The sequence below is a fragment of the Lynx rufus genome, unplaced genomic scaffold, assembly GCF_022079265.1.
Source record: "Lynx rufus isolate CCGP_SWC_20201006 ecotype Redwood Valley unplaced genomic scaffold, mLynRuf1.p SCAF_7, whole genome shotgun sequence".
NCBI lineage: Eukaryota > Metazoa > Chordata > Mammalia > Carnivora > Felidae > Lynx > Lynx rufus.
In genome coordinates, this window is record NW_025814889.1 from 43,990,391 (window position 1) to 44,011,730 (window position 21,340).

General features: G+C 38.5%; 1 protein-coding gene across 2 annotated transcripts; it reads left to right on the plus strand.

Annotated features, from left to right (window-relative positions):
• The first annotated feature begins 1,139 nt into the window (after window positions 1–1,139).
• On the plus strand, window positions 1,140–12,312 carry CLEC12A (C-type lectin domain family 12 member A). Of its 2 annotated transcripts, XM_047065099.1 has the most exons (6): window positions 1,140–1,327; window positions 5,813–5,911; window positions 6,206–6,394; window positions 7,325–7,476; window positions 8,861–8,967; window positions 11,490–12,312. In XM_047065099.1, exons 1-6 carry the CDS (start codon window positions 1,237–1,239, stop codon window positions 11,665–11,667), a joined length of 816 nt encoding a protein of 271 aa, XP_046921055.1. In that variant the 5' UTR covers window positions 1,140–1,236; the 3' UTR covers window positions 11,668–12,312. The 2 variants fall into 2 exon arrangements, with proteins under 2 accessions (XP_046921055.1, XP_046921057.1); XM_047065101.1 differs by lacking the exon at window positions 5,813–5,911.
• The last annotated feature ends 9,028 nt before the right edge of the window (window positions 12,313–21,340 follow it).

Here is a 21,340-nt window from a genome sequence, read left to right on the forward strand (position 1 = left end):
TTTATATATTATATAATACATAAATATTATTGTTGTTATTATTATTATATTCTTTTGAGCCTACCCACATCTTACAAATTGTCCTTTCATTTTCTTCCCTTCAAACTCCCCTTTTAATGCACATACTTGCGTTTTGTCTTTGGATCCTGACTGTGGGTCTCCTTTTTGAACCTGAGTATGTCACTCTCACTATGGTCTCTCAACTCCTCAATTATGCAACTGAAAACATCAGATTCATTAATAAGAATGAGGAAAGAACTTACTCAGAAACAATCATGCCCTGACTTCCACCTTCACTTTCTACACTTGATCAGTAAATGAATGGACCCCTGCCTCCTAGGAAGACTGCATCAACCTTATGAGATCCTGACCTGCATGACCCCGGAGACTCATTTACATCTCCTTTTTAGTAGGCTTTAGCGGAGAGCTGGCTCACAAAAGAATGAACCAGTCTGTGGAGAGACAGCAAGACGGACGTCGGTTTTCCCGGACTACAAAGCAATTTCTGGGGCCTCTGATATACCCACCTTGGCTGTTAGCATGTGTACCCCGTGGTGTGGTTCCTGGGCCCCAGATCCCTTAATTTGTTTCCTGCTACTAGAGAAACTAGATGTCCCCTCGCTCCTCTTAGGCTAACCTATTCCTATGTAACAGAGTTACAGAGTGGGGCTTGTCCTCTGTGTCTCCCTGGGGGTGCTCTGGGTTTGTGCGGTCTCCCAAAAAGGCAAATCCTATCAGGACCTAGGCCCGGACCCAGAGAGAACGTCCGTGCCAGGCCATTGTTGTAGAACAACGAGTGTTGGAGGACTGTGTCCTTTTGTTATTTCTTTGCTGGAAGGTTGTTCTCCAATAAACTCTGTATATCTGCACCTGTGTTGCTGGTGATCCGTGCCCCCTTGCATGACACTGATCATATCCAAAACAATTTTGAAAGCCACTTTTGGTAGTTGGTAGATATTGAGAAATGAGAAAAAGGAAGAGATAAGAAAAAAAAAATACTTTCAGTCTTGCAACTGTGTCTGTATCTATCTAAGGCCTCTCATAGGCTGCAGCTCATCTGTAGACTCCCAGGATTGGTACAGCAAAAAGAGAAGTGTAAGCTTTTAAGTGTAAGTTTTGGTTTACACACAGAAGTTCAAAGCCACAATTCCTGTGTAACATTCAACTCCGTTAGTTCACTTTCATCTTTTTAAAAGAGTAATAATTTGGGGGGGGGGATTCCTTTTCATAGCCTCGATGTCTGAAGAGGTTACTTACGCAGACCTCAATTTTCAGGACTCCAGTAGAAAGAAAAGTATCCAGGAGTTTGACACAGTTGGAATCAAAGGTAAGACGCTGAGCTTGGGAGGTGTTGCAGGTTGATAGGAGTGGAAGGGTAGAAGGCCTTAGGTATTAGTGAATTGACCATGATCCTTCAGTGTGAATTTATTTATTTTTTTAATGTTTATTTATTTATTTTGCGAGAGAGAGAGAGAGAGAGAGAGAGAGTGAAAGAGAGAGAGAGAGAGCATAAACGGGGCAGGGGCAGGGAGAGAGAAGGAGAGATTAATCCCAAGCAAGCTCTGCTCTGTCAGCACAGAGCCCACGTTGGGCCTCGAAACTACAAACTGTGAGATCATGACCTGAGCAGAGATCAAGAGTCAGACGCTTGACCGACTGAGCCGCCCAGGTGCCCCTCCATGAAATTTTAAATTAAGCCTCTCATTTTGACCAAAGCTACTAATGTACAAAATGATTATAAAGGGTTTTTCTTAAAGGTGCTAATTAGTGCATCGAACCCTCCATCTTCTGCGAATTTTCTGTGTTTTAACATCACACTCAAGATGATTGGGATAGACTCATATTTTGATTTTACTGGATGGTGAAACATTTTTTTTTTCCTCAGTGAAATGAAGTCTTAGAACAAGAAGCACATGTTGCCCGGGAGAGTCATGGTCGTGCATATTCTTCTTTTTGCTAAGAAAATGCTAGTCACAAATACAATAAGAAAACTGGCTCTCATTCCCCCCCGGCCCATGTGACAAGCACTATCCTATTTGTCTTATGACATAATCCTGGGCATCGCCGTTTTTCAGCAGAGAAACAAGGGTTCAGTGAGAACAGGGTGTGCTTGAGTGTCACATGTATGTCTGGGGATTGGGGAAGCCTCTCTACTTTATTGACCTGCCGGAATTATGGAGGAGAGGGTTCGGAACCGATCAGAGGGGAATAACTCATTTGACCCTTTGAAGCTCTGTGCTCTCATCTATAAAATAGGATAACAATACCTGCTTAATTATGAGCTTGCAGCCATCATTTAGTGTATGCTAATTGTGCCCTTTTGAAAAAGGCTAACATGTTTAATGATTATTTTGTGAGGTTTCAATGAAAGATAGATAAAGATGGGAAATACACCAATAAAAGGTTTTCTTTTTTTAATGTTCATTTCTTTTTGAGAGAGAGAAGCGGGGGAGGGACAGAGAGGGAGAGAGAGAGAAAGAATCCCAAGCAGGCTCCACACTGCCAGCACAGAGCCTGACAAGGGGCTTGAACCCACAAACTGCGAGTTCATGACCTGAGCCCCAACCAAGAGTCAGAAGCTTAGTCAACTGAGCCGCCCAAGTGCCCGTAAAATGTTTTCTTCTTGGCCACGATTTCATTCATCATTTTTTGCTTATTCATTTAACCTAGTACATATTTCTTTAATATTTAAAGTTGACCACACTTGTTTTTTTTTTAATGTTTTTTCATGTTTACTTATTTCTGAGAGAGAGAGAGAGGCAGACTGCAAGCAGGAGAGGGGCAGAGAGAGAGGGAGACACAGAATCCGAAGCAGGCTCCAGGCTCCGAGCTGTCAGCACAGAGACAGACGTGGGGCTCAAACCCACAAACTGTGAGATCGTGACCTGAGCCAAAGTCGATCGCTTAACGGACTGAGCCACCCAGGTGCCCCAAGTTAACCATATTTTCAGTTCCAGGTGCCAAAAATGAAAATGAGAGGCTCTCAAAAAGAATGACAATAATAAATAAGGTCAAGAAGATTTTTCAGAAAGACGTATTAAAAGGAATTTAACTTCTGTTACTTTTAACTGCTCCAATTTGACCATTTCCATCTGAGAAATCAAATTTTGTTCAGAGAAGGATGTTAAACAGTCCTCTGTAGCAATATGTAATTACATAGGAGTGCATGAACTTCAGACTGAAAGGTGAAGAAGTTTTCTTTAACATTAAACTATAATGGTAGATAAAGAGTGAGATAATAGTGTTTAGATCTACAAATTCAAATTTTGTGAATGAACGTGTTACCACACTGTTAGACATATTATTTGTAAAATCAGATTGTATCACATCTCATTAGCTTACTGTTAGGTCTATTCATTCTTTGAATGATGAGATAATAGCTCAGGGAATATTATGGTTGAATGGGAATAGAGCTCTTTTTCATAAATCTTTACTTAATTTAGTTTCCCTAGTATGGGTTACATTTTGGATTAAAGTTTCTCATTTTATATATGGCATTTAAGAAGTGACTGCTTTGGGGGCGCCTGAGTGGCTCAGTTGGTTAAGCGTCTGACTTCGACTCAGGTTATTATCTCACCCTTCGTGTGTTCCAGCCCCACGTCGGGCTCTGTGCTGACAGCTCAGAGCCTGGAGCCTGCTTCGGATTCTGTGTCTCCCTCTCTGTCTGCCCAATCCTCGCTCATGCTCTGTCTCTTTCTCTCTCTCTCAAAAATAAATAAACATGAAAAAAAATTTTTTTTAATTTAAAAAGAAGTGACTGCTTTGGTTGAACTGTTCAGCAGAACTTAATAGTTTGATACTTGATTTCAATGTGATTTTATAGCCATATGATGCAGTTAATGTTTCCAGAATCTAACTCATCATTTAGAAAAGGAAAAAACAATGTTTACTGGAGGCTACAAAATACTCATATACATACACACACCACAATTCTGGTATGTTAAGCCTAATTATTAGAGAAAAGAAAAAAAAGAAAAGAAAAGAAAAGAAAAGAAAAGAGAAAGAAAAGAAAAGAGAAAGAAAAGAAAGAAAGGGAGAGTGAGGGAGGAAGAAGGGAAAGGGAGGAAGAAAGGAAGGGAAAGGAAAGGAAAGGGGAGGAACAGTGTGTGTGTGTGTGTGTGTGTGTGTGTGTGTCTGAAAGAAACAGAAAAAAGAGAGACAGAGAAAACTTTAAAAAATGTCATTTGGGGGGCGCCTGGGTGACTTGGTTGGTTAAGTGTCCGACTTCGGCTCAGGTCATGATCTCACCATCTGTGCTGACAGCTCAGAGCCTGGAGCCTGTTTCAGATTCTGTGTCTCCCACTCTCTCTGACCCTCCCGCATTCATGCTCTGTCTCTCTCTGTCTCAAAAATAAATAAACGTTAAAAAAGAAATTAAAAAAAAAAACAACAAACCCAGGCACCCTAGCCCTAGGAATGTGCTGCGCATTTTTTTTTTTTTTTGTTACTTCACTATACTGCCTCTAAGCGTGTATGTTTCTTACCTACCACCTCTGTCAAGGAAAAAACGTCTTGGAAACATTTCATAAATTCGTCCTATAGATTCTAACTTCAAAATGTATTCTTAATGGATTCGTGGGTCATCACATTCTCTATTCCTAGTAAAGCAAACTACTATCCTCTCTCAAATGGCATGCTACAATAGTTTTCTTGCTGTTCTCCCTGCTTGCAACACTGAGCCCTATGATGAATTTGTTGTCCAGAGGCAGTAACAGTGATCTTTCCAAAAAAACAAAACAAACAAACAAGCAAAACACAACTCAATTATTTTCCTGTCTTCATTAAACCTTTCCTGTTGAACAGAACTTTTGACTAATTCAATACATAAATAGACGAGAACATAATTCTTACGAAAGATAGCACTTGAAGTCATATTTTTCACCTTAGATAAGATCTTGGCTATATAGTTCTTTCACTGTTAACTATTGTTCAAAGTCTAAAAATTTGTTTTACATTATACTTTCAATTCTCTCTAAACTTCACAATGTTACAGCAGCAACTAAGAGATGTGGGACATAACACAGATCAGAAATATAATGAGCTTATCATGTTATTCCTGGATTATATTTTTGGAAACATCTAGTATCCATGTATATACCAATGATGATAATTTAAATCAGGTAGTGATTTAATAATGAATAATTTATAATATAAAGTTTGCAATTCTTGTTTTTTTTTTAAATAGGGAAATGATCTATTTGAGGGTTTCTGTGTTTAGCAAAAGAGAAACATCCAACAGAAGTTTGTTGCTAATAATATGAAGAAATTCGGATGTAGAAATGATACCGATCTGGCCTACGGTTTGGCTGAAGGGAGGACACACGGAGACATTACAAGAGACAGTCTATCAATTATGTTCCACAGCCAAATTCTCAGGATCTGGGGAGGAAGAACCTAAATAACAAATGATTTTCTTTGACAATCACAATCATCTACTCAAGACAGGATTGCTCTGATTGACCTCTCTATTAGTCACCAGCTCCCCCTTTCCCCCAAATTTGTACAGAAAAGATACATTATATATTATACATTGGTTTTCTCAAGTCTCCTTTTTAAATCCCATCTTTGCCTCCTTGTGTCTTGGATCAGCCTACCAATTAACGGCCTCTCCTGTGAGAACGAGTTTGCGTGCAAATCAATTAGCAACATGTTTTTTACTTATTCTTTGAAAAGCTATTTTTAAATGGCCTGGAGTTTTTACTCACTCCAGAGGCAGAAAGAAATAAAGGCAAAATGAATGAATGAATGAATGAATGATTCAAATGAAGATACATACCATTTCCGGCCTGTTTCCTCATTTTGCTTTCCACAGCACCTGCTGCTACTTCCCATGTGTGGCATCAGAGAGCCTTGGCTCTGATTCTCCTATGCCTTCTGCTGCTGATTGGACTAGGAATCTTAGGAAGCGTATGTACGTATTACCTATGTTTTGACGGAAAGGGAAAGACACTTAGAATTCTATGAGTTTCACAAGACAGTATACTCTTGATTTGAGGCTTTGGGATGGTTGTAGGTGAGATACCCACAAAAGGTATTGACAGCTAGGTACTTAAATACGGTAGTCTGTTTCCCTCACTCCTGTGAAGTGACTCCTTCCCTCCATCGCCCACGGGCATAATACTAGTTCAGCAAAAAGAAGGTGATGGGTGGGTTGAGGGATTAAAATATTTTGTCATTTCTTTTCTTTTTTTTTTTTTACCTCAAGTTTACATAACTTTGAAGAAAGAAATGAGAAAATTGAATAAACTACAAAATATCAAAGAAGAACTTCAGAGAAATGTTTCTGTACAATTGATGCATAGCATGAATAGTTCCCAGATGATCAGGAACCTATCTCTCACACTGCAAGAAATAGCCACCAAATTATGTCATGAGCTTTACCAAAGAGAACCAGGTAATCCTATATTCCTCTGTGAGCTATTTATTAGACAATGAACAAAACCTTGGAGTCACTGAGAATTATTTCATCAAAAGCTAGCAGCCTTTCCCTGGGATGCCATTATTTGGAGAGAGGAATTAAACGTACTTGACAAAGGACTCACTGTGCAAAGAAAAATAAGAAAGTAACAACGGTAGGCCCCAAATTGTCAGAGGATAACAACTAATAAAATATTAGACCACATACAGTTTCTCTAATCTGAAATTTACTATTATTCTCGGCACTGAGGTCAATAGAAAATAAGGAGGAGAGGATAAGTCACCTCTTTATATCCTTCTTAAAGGTTAGAAGAGAAGGTCTTTATAGGTGACCTTGTTCCTAAACGTCAGTCAATGTTTGATGAGAATCAATAGCAAAGAAATAGTTAAGTCTTGCCATTCGAATTGGGAGTAATTGGTCTTTCAATATCTCTAAAGTTCCTATAGTTATTATAACTAAAATATGTTCTTTGTGCTTTTGAAAACTCCCCCAAGTATTCAGTGTCAGACAGCCAGAAACGCCCTAGTTGGAGATGGGTTGATGCAGGCTGCGGGGTTGATTCTTACCACACAATGTTTTTGTGATTAGATTTCATTGCCATGTAGTAATTTAAAAAATGGCAAAGAGAGAAAAGTAAATTAATTCATCATTATTCTGGACTCCGGAGTTAAGAAAATAATCTGGAATACCCTGGACATTTAATTTGAAATGTATTGTTCAGATTATGTTTTGGACGCACTGCGGTGGTATACAGGGACCTGGAACACAAGATTCAGGTTCTTCACCTTTCATGTAAAAGCAAGAAAGACAAGTAAATTTGGTAAATTCAACACAGAGGACAATGGGAATAATGAGAGTAATGAAGATCGTCAACCCAAACCAAATGAAACTACGTTCTTCTTTCAGAGCACAAATGTAAACCTTGCCCAAAGAAGTGGATATGGCACAAGGACAACTGTTACCTAGTAACTAAGAATTATGTCACATGGCAAAAGAATGCCATGTTCTGTTCTGCTCAAAATGCCAGCCTATTGATGATTAAGAACAAAAGTGTATTGGTAAGATCCCCTGTATCTCTGCCTGGGAAGAAGGAAGTCACTTTTCCCATCATAGAATAGAGAGGATTGAGGCGTGTAGGAGAAAATTTGTACTAATCCAGACATGATTCTCACTTATTTTAATTAGGGTATGAGGTGACTGACACTTAGGACGTTTATTGCGAGGTAGTATATCCGAGGTGTGATCCAAAACCGTAGCTTAGGACCTTAACATCCATGGACTCTCAGAGGTTGGGCAGATGGGTAGGTTTGGGGTACCCAGAATCTTTTGGGCTGTGAGCCTTTCCAAACCACAACTTCAGAATCAACTCTCAGAACACAATTTCTGAGAATTTACCTAAAAAAATAGAAGACCTGGAAATCATTCTTAAGGGTTACCAATTCCATAAAATTTACATCGAGAAGATTCTTTGTTTCTACCATTTTGTATTTTTTTAACTAAGAGAAAAAGTCAACGCCACAACCTACAATAAGAAGATAGGTTGGATAACATATGTATAAAAAAGTAGGGATTAAGATGGGATGTCAAAGGCAAGTGCCAAGCGGATATGTTATACTGATTCCCTGGGTTCCAGGAAAAGTGAGCTCTGTAGAAGATGTATGTGTGTATTTATGTATTTATATTTATTCATTTTCTTTTTCTCTAATATCTAAGTGGTATCTCCATACCATTATGTATTCCTCGGCATTTCTGTTCTCTTGGATAATATTCATAATATTATTATGAATAATAATTGGATAATATTGGATAATATTATTTAAGGAAAAAAACTCATGTTCCCAAAAGTCTCGGCTTCCCTACTGTGAGAATCTTTGTCCGCCTTTATAGCAGCAGGGGAAAGGAAACTATGGTCGCTTCTACACCCCGTCCTTCTCAAAGGATCCACTCATAGTTATTTACTCAAAAAAAAAAAAAAATGTCTGGATATGAGTGAGAAAACCTTACTTTGGCTACAAAAGTCTGGACTGGATCTAAATTCTAGTCTGTAACCACTTCTCGTCTGACTTTGCTATGTTTTTCTCCTGCTTTTCCTGTTTCTCTTAACTTGTGTTTTAGTGGTTAACCACCTACTTTGCCCCTAGACTACTGCTCTATATTTGAATCTTGAAGTTGGTGAACTTCACAGAGCCTAAGTTAAAGTAATGCATGGACCGGTAGATACTTTCCCAAGTGAAGCAGTAAATGACATATAAGTGTTGCAGGGAATCTTATAGTAAGGGGCACTTTCTTTCCTTTTTTTTCTAATGACCTCAAAAAGTAGTAGTATAATGTCAAAAGATGTTACCTTAAAACAGTAATTTGTCACAAATTATGTTGTGAAGTAATACACAGAAATGGGAGACAATTGTTTTTGTTTTTGTTTTCAACCTCTATTTCTTGTAGGAATTTGTAAAATCCAGGAATTTACGTAAATACTGGCTGGGGTTATCTCCCAGAAAATATTACGCAGATTACAAGATAGTGGATGAGACAATTTTCTCCTCTGACTGGTAAGTCTTTATTCTTATTGAACTTTTGTAGTTGGTTGGAGTAAAGGTGTGCTCTCCATTAGCATTATAGATTACAATTTAAACGAGCTGTTGTTGAAATTGCACCCTCAACATCTTTAATGCGCTTAATGATGCAAAAACGTTGCCACAAACGTCTTCTCATTATCTTGACAGGTCACTAGTGAACGTATTTGTAGTAGTACAGTAAAAGGGAATTCCCGTAGACTTTTAACTCAGCAAATTATAGAGGCCAACAAAATTCACTGGGCTCTACCCTTGTGCTTAAAATTTGACTAAGTGCTGAGATTCAAAGGTGAAAGACTGATTCTTCCCTTCATTACTTAACCATTGATTATATGCACAGACTAAACAATTCTATATATAAAAAGGATATAATGTGATAAATCCTTCAGTAAGAATACATAGAACAACCAAAGATAAATTTTAGCTCTGAAATTTGTGTTGTAAACGACATTTAAAATGGCCGTTTTGAGCGAAAAATTTAGAGATAGACTAGAACACTTCCAGCAAAGAGGATAAAATGAGCATGGGCATGGTATATTACATATATGGCATACCTAAAATATTTTGTCATGTAATATATTAAGAAAGTGCTTATAACTATACCGTTATAAATTGATTCACATGTTATATTTGTTCTACCTGTAATGAGGGGAGGAGAGACAGACAGAGCACGTATAAAAACAATGTCACAATTCCCATTTGTATTTTATAATGCCTGAAAATTGGGAAAGAGACAGGATTAGACTAAAGAAAGAATCCAGAACGTCAACCTGCAGTGTACTGCCACAAGCCCACACGTTTATACATATTTGTCGGCTGAGGACACGTCAAGCAGGTATGACTACAGGGCAGTTATGTTGGGGTCCAGCCACACTAAATACCCTGAGATTCCTGCGCACTCCTCACAGTGGGCCAGAAGCAAATGCAAGTATTGATGAATTTGTTTTTTTTTTTTTTTCCCTTCAGATAGGAATACTAGATGTAAGAATATGGGTCAGGAAGACTAAGCAGCTGTGTCTTTGGGAGTTTGCAATGACAGGATAAAGGGGGGATACTATGTGTACAAACGGAGGACGGAAGGATATATATTTTTAAAATCTCATGTGGGGTAAAGGACTAGCGGTAACGGTAATGTGTATATCAGGAGAGAGTACAGATGAAATCTTGTTTTGAAAAAGAAGAATTTCCATGAGTTTATTTGTTATTATTGCTAATGAGAAGATAATCTATGGTGGAATGGAAAGCATAGTATATATTTTTAATTATTAAGAAATAATACCAAAATAAAAAAGTATATAATAACATATATACGTTATATACTTATATACGTATATAATATATGAATGTATATATGTGTATATATGGATGTATATGAATATATATGAATATGTACGTATATGAATATATATGAATATACATATATGTATGTATATATGAATGTATATACATGTGTATATATGAATGTATATTTCATTTTGTTTTTTATTAATAATGTTATTTTTGGGATTTATTTCTGGAAAGGGGTTGTGATCAATGACATCTGTATTATGTCACTTCCAATAAGGAAATTTCACTTTTGAAAATTTAACTGATGAACTTATTTATTTGTTATGAACTGATGAGCTTACTTATTAATCATTAATAATGATTACTGGTGATCATTATTTGTTGACCCAAGCATTGATACTACATTTTTTTCCCAAAAGATAATATTTTCAATTTATAAGTTTGTCTTGGATGCATAGTCCTTGCTCAGTAATCTTATATTAGGAGCTGGTAATTATTCAGAACTTCGGAATAAAATCTCTGAAAAAATGGCTTGGGGGGAAATGTCACTTGGAGACGATGTTGAACTGAAGGTGTCACATATTAGGTTAATTCTTGATTTGAGTGATTATGAAAAATATTTGAAGAGACATTGTCGAAGATTTACTACTGCGGCCAGACTGGAGAATCTAATAGAATTGTATTACTCTAAATCATATTAAGTATTGGAGAAAGGAGGCGGTACCATCTGGAAGTAAAAGACAGCAAATATTCCAGGTGTAAAAAACCGGAAGAGGCAGGCTGAAATAAGATAGCATTAGCTATTGCATATCTGCTGATACATATGAGTAGCCGGGATACTCTTCATGCTCCAAATAATAATTAAAATGTATTTTTTTTAATTTTTTTTTCAACGTTTATTTTTGGGACAGAGAGAGACAGAGCATGAACGGGGGAGGGGCAGAGAGAGAGGGAGACACAGAATCGGAAACAGGCTCCAGGCTCTGAGCCATCAGCCCAGAGCCTGACGTGGGGCTCGAACTCACGGACTGCGAGATCGTGACCTGGCTGAAGTCGGACGCTTAACCGACTGCGCCATCCAGGCGCCCCTAAAATGTATTTTAGACAAGGGAGACCCAGGAGCAATGATGTGGTGGAAAAGTAATTTTGTTTCCTGTGAATCCATTCCAAACTTTCTACTTGCTGACCGCATTCTTTCTTTTCTCTTTTAGGTTTGTACGAAATACAAAGGACGTTGATGACACCATGTTTTGTGGCTATATAGACACAATATATGTTTCCTATACACTCTGCTCTGACTCAAAGAATATTATATGTGAGAAGCTGGCTAACCCAGTGAAGATTGAGAACACACTAATGAGTGAAATACCAGATGAAAAATATGATTAGTGCAAGTAATTTGCTATTATGCTGCCATTTAAGCAACTGCACGGAGCATACATCTTGTGACCCGCACAAATGGAGTACAGATGCTATGAGACTAAATCTCTGCTTCTCTCCTAACCATGTACATTTGTAAACTTTCTTTCTCCTCATTGGCTATGGAACAGGAGCCTAAAGTCATACCTTATCATCTAGATACAGGCTCAATTTATGTTGAGCATGAATTCAGTGGGTTGGGTGAATATACAGAAAACTGAAGCTAACTTTTCCCGCTTTTCCAGAAATAACAAGGCAAATACCCACCTTATAGAACATCAGGGAAAATGAAAACTAGGAATTAATTATATCGAAAGGATAATACATCACGAGCAACTGGAATTTATGCTGGTAATACTGTGGTAGGGTCCCCTCCCTAAGGAGAGAGAAAAAAAGTAACCTGGCTATGCGCCTACGTGACAATATCCCTCATGACCTTGTAAACTGAGACTACTTAATCGACTATATGTTTGTGTGTGTTGCCATATATGGGAAACAAAGAAATAGAAAACGTATAGAAAACTATGCCACGTGACGTTCGGTGCTCAGTTCTTCGGGTACGAACCCAACTGAGCAGTGCTGGCACGAATAAAGTTGCTTCCTGGAAATTCAAAAGCCTCAGTGTTACAACTCTCTGTGCGAGAATCCTGCTACAATACAGGTTGACTTACATGTTAGGAAAAAAAACATAAGAAAGAGAAAGAAAAAATTTATTTTAATAGATGTGGAAAAGCATTTGAGAAAACGTAATACCTAAACTCTCAGGAAACTTGAAGCAGAAGATTTCCTTAATCTGCTAAAGGAAGGTGACATCAAAAGAGTGAAAAGAAAAACAAACCAAACAAAGGACTAATAACCACTTGTAAACCTAACACCATGCTTGTGGTAAAAAAAGTGAATGTTTTGTTTTGAGCTCCGGACCCAGATCAGAATGGCCTTTAGCATTTTGTTCAGTAACCTGGAGGCCCTGGCAGTAAAATAAGGCAAGGAAAATAAATTTAAATATGTAAAACATGAGGAAGGAAGAAATAAAACATTTTTATTTGTAGCTAATATATTTGTGTATGTGTGTGCGTAAAAACGATATAACTTATAAACCATTAGAATACATAATTTATCAGAGTTGTTGGATAAAGCCTCAAAATACAATGTCAGGGTGTAACATCAATCATATTTCTGTAGGTTAGCAGTAAGCCATGGAAAAACATTTAAAAAGCAATATCATTTATAACAGTATCCCAAAATAAAATAGTCATAAATGTAATAAAATGCGGAAAACGTTCTGCCCAATCCTGGTTCCTTCCCCTCTCTTGCACTGAGGGTGCTCCCTAATAATTCCACCCCCCCCGCCCCAGTTCGCTAACCTTGATTTCAGAATCTGCTTCCTGGGAAACCAAGCGTGCAAGTGTTGCTGACAAAATAAAAGAAAACCTTAATAAGTGGAGAGGTAACCATGCACTTGGATTGGAACACTATATATTCTTGGGATGTAAAGTCTCCCAAATTTACCTCTATAGTCAATACAGTCCCTGAACATTTCATATAATTTTTTTTTTTAGAATGTGACATGCCAATTGTAAAACTAGCATAGAAATGCATGATTTAGAATAGCCAAGACAACATTGGAAAGAAGAATGTTTGCAGAAATTACAGTATCGAATACCAATACTTACTTTAATGCCATGGTAAAAAAAAAAAAACAAAAAACAGAATGATTTAATACCAGGATAGATATACATCCACAGGACTAGACGAAGAATCCAAAAGAAAGAAAAAAAAAAGGCTCATGTGCATACAATTGGCTTATTTGTATATAAAAATAGTTATCGCTGCCATTAGAGGTAGAAAATGATCGTCTTTTCGATAAATGGAGTTGAATCAATTGGATGTCAGTATGGAAAGAAATGACACATCCTATCTACCTTATACGATACATAAATATTAATTCAAAATGGATCATAGAACTAAATCTGAAAGCTCAAACTATAAAGCTTCTAGTTAAAACATAAGAGAATATCTTTATGGCTTTACAACAGACAAAGAGTTCTCAGCATGAAATAAACACTAACAATAAAAAGAAAGGAAAATTAGGCTTCACTAAAAATAAGAACAGTGTTAAGAAAGGGAAGATGCGGGGCGCCTGGGTGGCGCAGTCGGTTAAGCGTCCGACTTCAGCCAGGTCACGATCTTGCAGTCTGTGAGTTCGAGCCCCGCGTCAGGCTCTGGGCTGATGGCTCAGAGCCTGGAGCCTGTTTCCGATTCTGTGTCTCCCTCTCTCTCTGCCCCTCCCCCGTTCATGCTCTGTCTCTCTCTGTCCCAAAAATAAATAAAAAACGTTGAAAAAAAAAATTAAAAAAAAAAAGAAAGGGAAGATGCAAGTGACCCTTGGAAAGACACGTATGTGCTGGGTTGAATGAATATAATACACTACACACATATCCAAATTTATATAGGACTTATAGTCAGGGTAGAATTACAAGTTAGTAATTAAAAAAAAACCTCTAATTAAAAAGTGGGCATGGGTGTCGGGGTGGCTCAGTCTGTCAAGCGTCTGACTTCTGTTCAGGTCATGATCTCATGGCTCATGAGTTCGAGCCCCCACTCCTGGCTCTGTGCTGATAGCTCAGAGCCTGGAGCCTGCTTTAGATTTGTGTCCATCTCTCTCTGACCCTTCCTCACACACTCTCTCTCTCTCTCTCTTTCAAAAATAAATTAACATTAAAAAAAATTTAACGGACAGAAATGGGGCACCTTAGTAAGTTAAGCTCAGTAGGTTAAGCTCAGGTCCTGATCTCATGTTTCATGGGATTGAGCCCCACTTGGGCTCTGCACTGACAGTGTGGAGCCTGCTTGGAATTCTCTCTCTCCTTGTCTCTCTGCCTCTCCCCTGCTCAGGCTCTGTCTCTCAAAATAAATGAACATTTTACTTTTTTATTTTATTTTATTTTATTTTATTTTATTTTATTTTATTATTTAAAAAAAAATTTTTTAATGTTTATTCACTTTTGAGAGACAGAGCACGAGCAGGGGAAGGGCAGAGAGAGAGGGAGACACAGAATCTGAAGCGGGCTCCAGGCTCTGAACTGTCAGCACAGAGCCGGACACGGGGCTCAAACCCATGAACTGTGAGCTCATGACCTGAGGTGAAGTCAGACGCTTAACCAACTGAGCCACCCAGGCGCCCCTCAATGAACATTTTTTAAAAATGGGCAGAAAGACTTCAAGAGTCACTTCCTGAAAGAAGACATTCAAATGGCCATGAAAACATAGGGGAAAAAATGTGCTCAACATCATTATTCGCCATATAAAAAATTGAAAATAAAAATACAGTGAGGTACTGGTACTCCTACCAAAATGGCTGAAACTGAAGGCCGGCAACACTAAATATCAACAGAAATGTGTTACATGTTGGATTTTCTGTGGTCAAATTAACATCAAAATTCCTGTCTGGGAAATACATGTCCCAGAATCCCTTTCCCTGTTTAGGTCATTGTCAGAGATGGGCCATGAGAGGAACTCAAGGGATAACTGGGAGATAAAACTGAGGCAGAGATCATTAATCTCGAAAGGATGTTGGAGTCAAACAGAATGGAAGGTGGATGCTGAAGGGTCTGGTAGGCCCCAGACCATCATCTATCTCCTCCTTCTCCACACCCAGTTACTCCATCTTTATCAATTCTTACTCTGCCAACCAAGAGTACCTAAAGGTCTATTAATAGGTATGTGACTTCAGTCCCACAAAGCAGCTTCCTCAGACACAGTGATTCCTGACAGACAGTGACTTTTGTGGAGAAACCATTTTCCACAGAGACAATCACTTCCTCAGAGGTAGCATCTCCCTCAAAGGTGGCTTCCACAAAGGAGTAGATTCCATAGTCTTCTCCTAAAGCTCCTGTTTTACAGTCCCAATCTGGAATCCAGATGAACTTGACCACTTGGAATTTTACCCCGTCCAGATTGTGGTAGACTGAAAAATGACAAACTCAGGATAATAGGACTTAATCCCTAGAACCTGCAAATGTTAATTTGTAAGGGAAAAAAAAAAAAAAAAAGGATCAATGGAGATGTGATTCAGTTAAAAATCTTGGCATGTGGAGATTATCCTGGATTATCGAGGTAGGCCCTAAATCTAATCACATCATTTGAGAGCTTCCATCATTTGAGATTATATGGTTCCCAACTCTCTGCTCTTTCCTCTTGTGAATATCATATATCCCCACCTTTGCTGTGTTTATTTAGTAGGAGTACACTTTCCCAGCTAATTGTCACTTTTGGCCATGTGACGATTTGCTCAAACAATTGCGAACAGATGTAGTAATATGCCACTTCCTTCAGAAATTGTATATGTCCTTGCGTATTTTGCTTCACTTTATTCCTTCCACCTTTGCCATGTAGAAGGGACAATGTCTTCGAATGACACATTGACAAATATGGACACAATAAATAGACACAGGATATTCCATCCCAAAATAATAGAATACACATTCTTCTCGAGTGCACACGGAACATTCTCCAGAATAGATCACATATTAGGCCATAAAACACACCTCAGTAAATTTAAGAAGATTGAAATCATACCATGCATCTTTTCTGACCACAACAATATGCAACTGGAAACAAATCACAAGAACAAAACTGGAAAAAAGCACAAACACACAGCGACTAAACATCATGCTATTAAACAGCCAATGGGTCATTGGAGCAATCAAAGAAGAAATGAAAAAATATATGGAGACAAGTGAAAATGACTACACAATGGTGCACAGTTTCTGGAACACAGTGAAAGCAGTTCTAAGAAAGAAGTATATACAGGCCTACCTCAATAAACAAGAAAAAATCAAATATACCATCTAACCTCACTCCTAAAAGGACCATCAGAAGAACAAACAAAGCCCCAGGTGAGTAGAAGAAAAGAAATCATAAAGATCCAAGCAGAAATAAATACAGACTAAAAAATAAATCAATGAAACCATGAGCTGATTCTTTGAAAAGATAAACTGTCACAGACTTTGAGTCTGGAGGTCTCTCTTGTCCAGCAAGAGAGCAGACACAGAAATGAAAATGAGAGAGGCTAATGTCTGGGGCGGGAAGGGGGGGGGAGACAAGAGCCCTGAGCAAGTGTCCTTTCTCCGTATTTATTAGAATCTTGAGAGTTTACATACACGGTGAACGTGCAGAAGAAAACAATCAGATAGTAACCATTAACTTGTGTGTGTAAGAAGCAAAGGGTTTGGGGGGCAAGTGGAGTACGAAGTTGTGATCAAAGCAACTTACAGTTGCACCAAAAAGAATAAAATGATATACTGACACCAGTTGGAAAGCGTTTTCCTGTAGGAGGTACAACTAATTGGCCGTTATGTCTCAAGTTTAAGATGGATGGAGCATGCAGCTTTAAGGATAACAAGTTACTCGGCTCACTAGCTAACCTTGGGAGCTTTCCCCCTGCAGCGGTTTTACACCCTAAGCCTTGTTAACCCATTGGTGTAAGTGTAGAGAATTCTTAAATTTATTTCCCACAGTAAACAAAATTCACAAACCCTTAATCAGAGTCATCAAGAAGAAAAGAGAAAGAACCCAAATAAATAAAATCAGAAACAAGAGGGTAGTAACAACTGACACCACAGAAATACAAAGGATGATAAGAAATACTATGGGGGCGCCTGGGTGACTCAGTCATTTGAGCGTCTGACGTCGGCCCAGGTCATGATCCCGTGCTTTGTGGGTTCGAGCTCTGCGTCGGGCTCTGTGCTGACAGCTCGGAGCCTGGAGCCTGCTTCGGATTCTGTGTCTCCCTCTCTCTCTGTCCCTCCTCTGCTTGTGCTCTATCTCTCTCTCTCAAAAATAAATAAACATAAAAAAAATTAAAAAAAATACTATGAAAAATTATATGCCAACAAAGTGAACAATCTGGAAGAAATGGACACTTCCCTAAAAAAAACATACAATCTTCTAAAACTGAACTAGAAAGAAATAGAAAATCTGAACAGACTGATTATAAATAACAAAATGGAATTGGTAATCAAAAAACTACCAAAAAATAAAAGTCCAGGGCCAGATGGATCCACAAGTGAATTCTACCAGACATTTAAAGAAGAATTAATACCTATTTTCCCTAAGCTAGTCCAAAAATAGAAGCAGCAGGAAAGCTTCCAAATATATTCTACAAGGCCAGCATTATTCTGATACCAAAACCAGACAGACACTGAAAAACAAAGAAACAACAATGACAACAAAACACCACAGGCCAATATCCCTGGTAAACATAGATGCAAAAACCTTCAACAAAATATTAGCAAACCACTTACAACAGTACATTAAGAAGATCACTCGCCTTAATCAGGTGAGATTTATTCCCAGGAGGCAGGGATAGATCAATACTCACAAATCAATCAATGTCATACACCGCATCGATAAAACAAAGGATAAAAATCATATGATCATCTCAATGAATGTGGGAAAAACATTTGACAGGATTCAACATCCATTCTTGATAAAAAAAAAAAAAACTCCCAGCAAACTAGATTAAAAAAAAAAAAAAAAAAAGAGGTTAGAGTGGAAGAGAGCCAAAGCATAAGAGACTCTTAAAAACTGAGAACAACCTGAGGGTTGATGGGGGGTGGGAGGGAGGGGAGGGTGGGTGATGGGTATTGAGGAGGGCACCTTTTGGGATGAGCACTGGGTGTTGTATGGAAACCAATTTGACAATAAACTTCATATATTGAAAAAAAAAAGGAAATGTACCTCAACATAATAAAGGCCATATATGAAAAACCCACAGCTAATATCCTCAAAGGCGAAAAACTGAGAGCTTTCTCTCTAAGGCCAGTAACAGACAAAGATGTATACTCTCAACACCTTTATTCCACATAGTACTGACATCCTAGCATCACCAATCAGCCGAGAAAAAGAATTAAGAGGCATCCATATTGGTAAAAAAGTTAAACTATCATTATTGGTACTCAACCTGATACTATACATGGAAAATCCTAAAGATCCACCAAAAAACTACAAGAAATAATAAATGAATTCAGTAAAGTGGTAGGATACAAAGTTAATATCCTGCATTCCTACACATTGACAACAAAGTCCCAGAAAGAGAAATTAAAGACACACAAAACCTCCCTTTACAAGTGCCTTTCTTCTTACCTAACATTCCAACTTGCAAAAAAAATATGTATATTATATCCTCCAGATTTTTAGATTCTCTGCCATGTTGTATTTTCTGCGGTACATCCCTTTCTCTCAGAGCCCTCCTTCCCAGTCTCCAGCCTAGCATTATACAAGAGCTGTTATGATGTTCATCCCGGGACGTTTTGTCATTACTCCCCTGAGTATTGTCTACCGTTAGCCAGATCCTACATATGTCAGTGTTTCGTTTTCTGACTACTTTTGCTCGACTGTTGTCATCGTTTTCCTCTGGGGTTTGTTTATGAATTGGGCACTTTGGGTATAAGTGGTGATGAAGGGGCTCTGATTCGGGGTTTCAGGACAGAGCATTATTGGTAGTGAAACACACCCAAGAAGTCAATGTGTATCAAGGTCCTGGGACTAGACCAGTGGGTCCAGAGATGGAGAACTGAATTAATTCCCATTTAGAGCAGATGACGACACAGTATAGACATATTTCCTGCCTTGGTCAGATTTGGCAAGGGTTTGTGTTTGGCCCAGAAATTGAAAAGAGGGAACATATTATGATGAAACTACAAAGAAAGAGGAAATGTAAAAATACTGAAATCTAGGGGTGCCCGGGTGGCTCGGTCAGTCGAGCGCCCTACTCTTGATTTTGGCTCAGCTCATGATCTCATGGTTTGTGGGATCCAGCCCCATGTCAAGCTTTGTGCCTCCTTGGGATTCTCTCTCTCTCTCTCTCTCTCTGTCCTTCACCTGCTCGCAATCTCTCTCTCTCTCTCAAAAATTAACAAACATTAGAAAAAATACTGAAAACTTGGAAGCTGAAAGAGCAGACAAGTTACTTTAAAAAATTATGCCGACTCATGATTTCAATACCTAAAACAGTAAATACTATAGTATTCAATTAGCATATTTTGGAGAGTAATGTTTTTGCTGTTATTATTCTCTGTCCTCTGTGCCAAATGAGACCTCCGCAGGGAGGGCTTCCCTGTTTAACACAAACCTTCTCTCCTTCCTCTGCCACCCTTTCCCCCAGCTTTATTCCTGTCCTGAACACTGTCACTACTTTACGTCACACTACTCATCCATGAATAAATATGTAAAAACATCAACATAAAAGCATATTACAAAAAATGAGTTGTAGAATATAAGCCACATTAAGGACGAAAATGTGTCCATCATTCGCTCCGCAATAATGCATAGCACACAGTAAATACTCAATTAATTAGCTGAATAAAGAAGTGAATACATAAGTAAGTTAACATTTCTGAACTCCCAGAGTTTTATTTTATTTTTCAGAGTGAAAGAGGCAGAACCTACCTATTTTTTCAGAGTGAAAAGGCAGAGTGAAAGAGGCAGAACCTACCTATGAAATTTTTCAGAGTGAAAGAGGCAGAACCTATCTATGAAATCAACTGCATTGCATTTCTATTTCTGGAGACCAAGTACAATGTGCCCAGGTTGGGGTGGGGATGAGAGTCTGTACCTGTGAGAAGAGATCTGAGCCTCGAAGATGTAGGGGATATATTACCACTTAAGGTTTCAGCAAGACGATTGGAAGAGTGGATGATTTTTTTCCTCAGGTAATTCCTTATGAATACAAGCACATTTGTGAGGATGGGAGAAACATCTGTTTGCTCCAGAGCAAATTAAAGCCCTTGAGAATTCTGAGCATCTCGGCGGGAGTCTTGGAGCTTTCTAACGTTATCAAAGTTTACACATTGGAATGTGGTTTTCCTCCAAAAAAAAAAATATCTTCTCCTTCTCAACACCGTGTGAAATAGTCCTTAATTTCTACCTTTGTAGTATTTTTATTTTATCCCATTTTTATCCAGACACTGTGCAACGTCTTCTGTTGAGAGGCACAAAACATCTACTGGGCGTCTGATTTCATTACCTGAATAATCAAGGATTTCAATTTTTCCCTTGGCTTAGTATTTAACTCTTTTATCATTTCTCACGCACAAATAACAGTGTGATCAACGTGCCAAGTGCATGGATCTTTGTTTATCTCTGTGTCGGGGTCCAGACAGTGGGATCACTGGTTCGAAGCGAATGTACGTATATTTTAAGACTTCAAAAGAAGGATCAAATACATTCGTTCTTGGAAAGAGAATCGTCAAAGTTTGGACAAATTGGTCAAAAGCTTTAGGTCGATGCGTTTAGTCTTTGATAAATGAGGCCTGGAGACTCCCCTGATTTGCTTCATCTTAGAGAAAGCACTAAAGCTCGTGTTACCCACAGATTTCCTGCCCCATCCCCGCCCCCACCCTCAACCTCCAGTCGGGATTCCAAGCCTCTGACTCTTGATCTCAGCTCAGGCCATGACCTCATGGTTTCGTGATTTCGAGCCCCACAACGGGCTCTGTGCTGGCAGCTCAGAGCCTGCTTGAGATTCGCTCTCTCTCTCTCTCTCTCTTTCTCTCTCTCTCTCTGCCCCTTCCCCACCCCCCATCTCTCAATAAATAAATAAACATTAAAAAATATGTTTCAAACTCTGTGGTATAAGGCA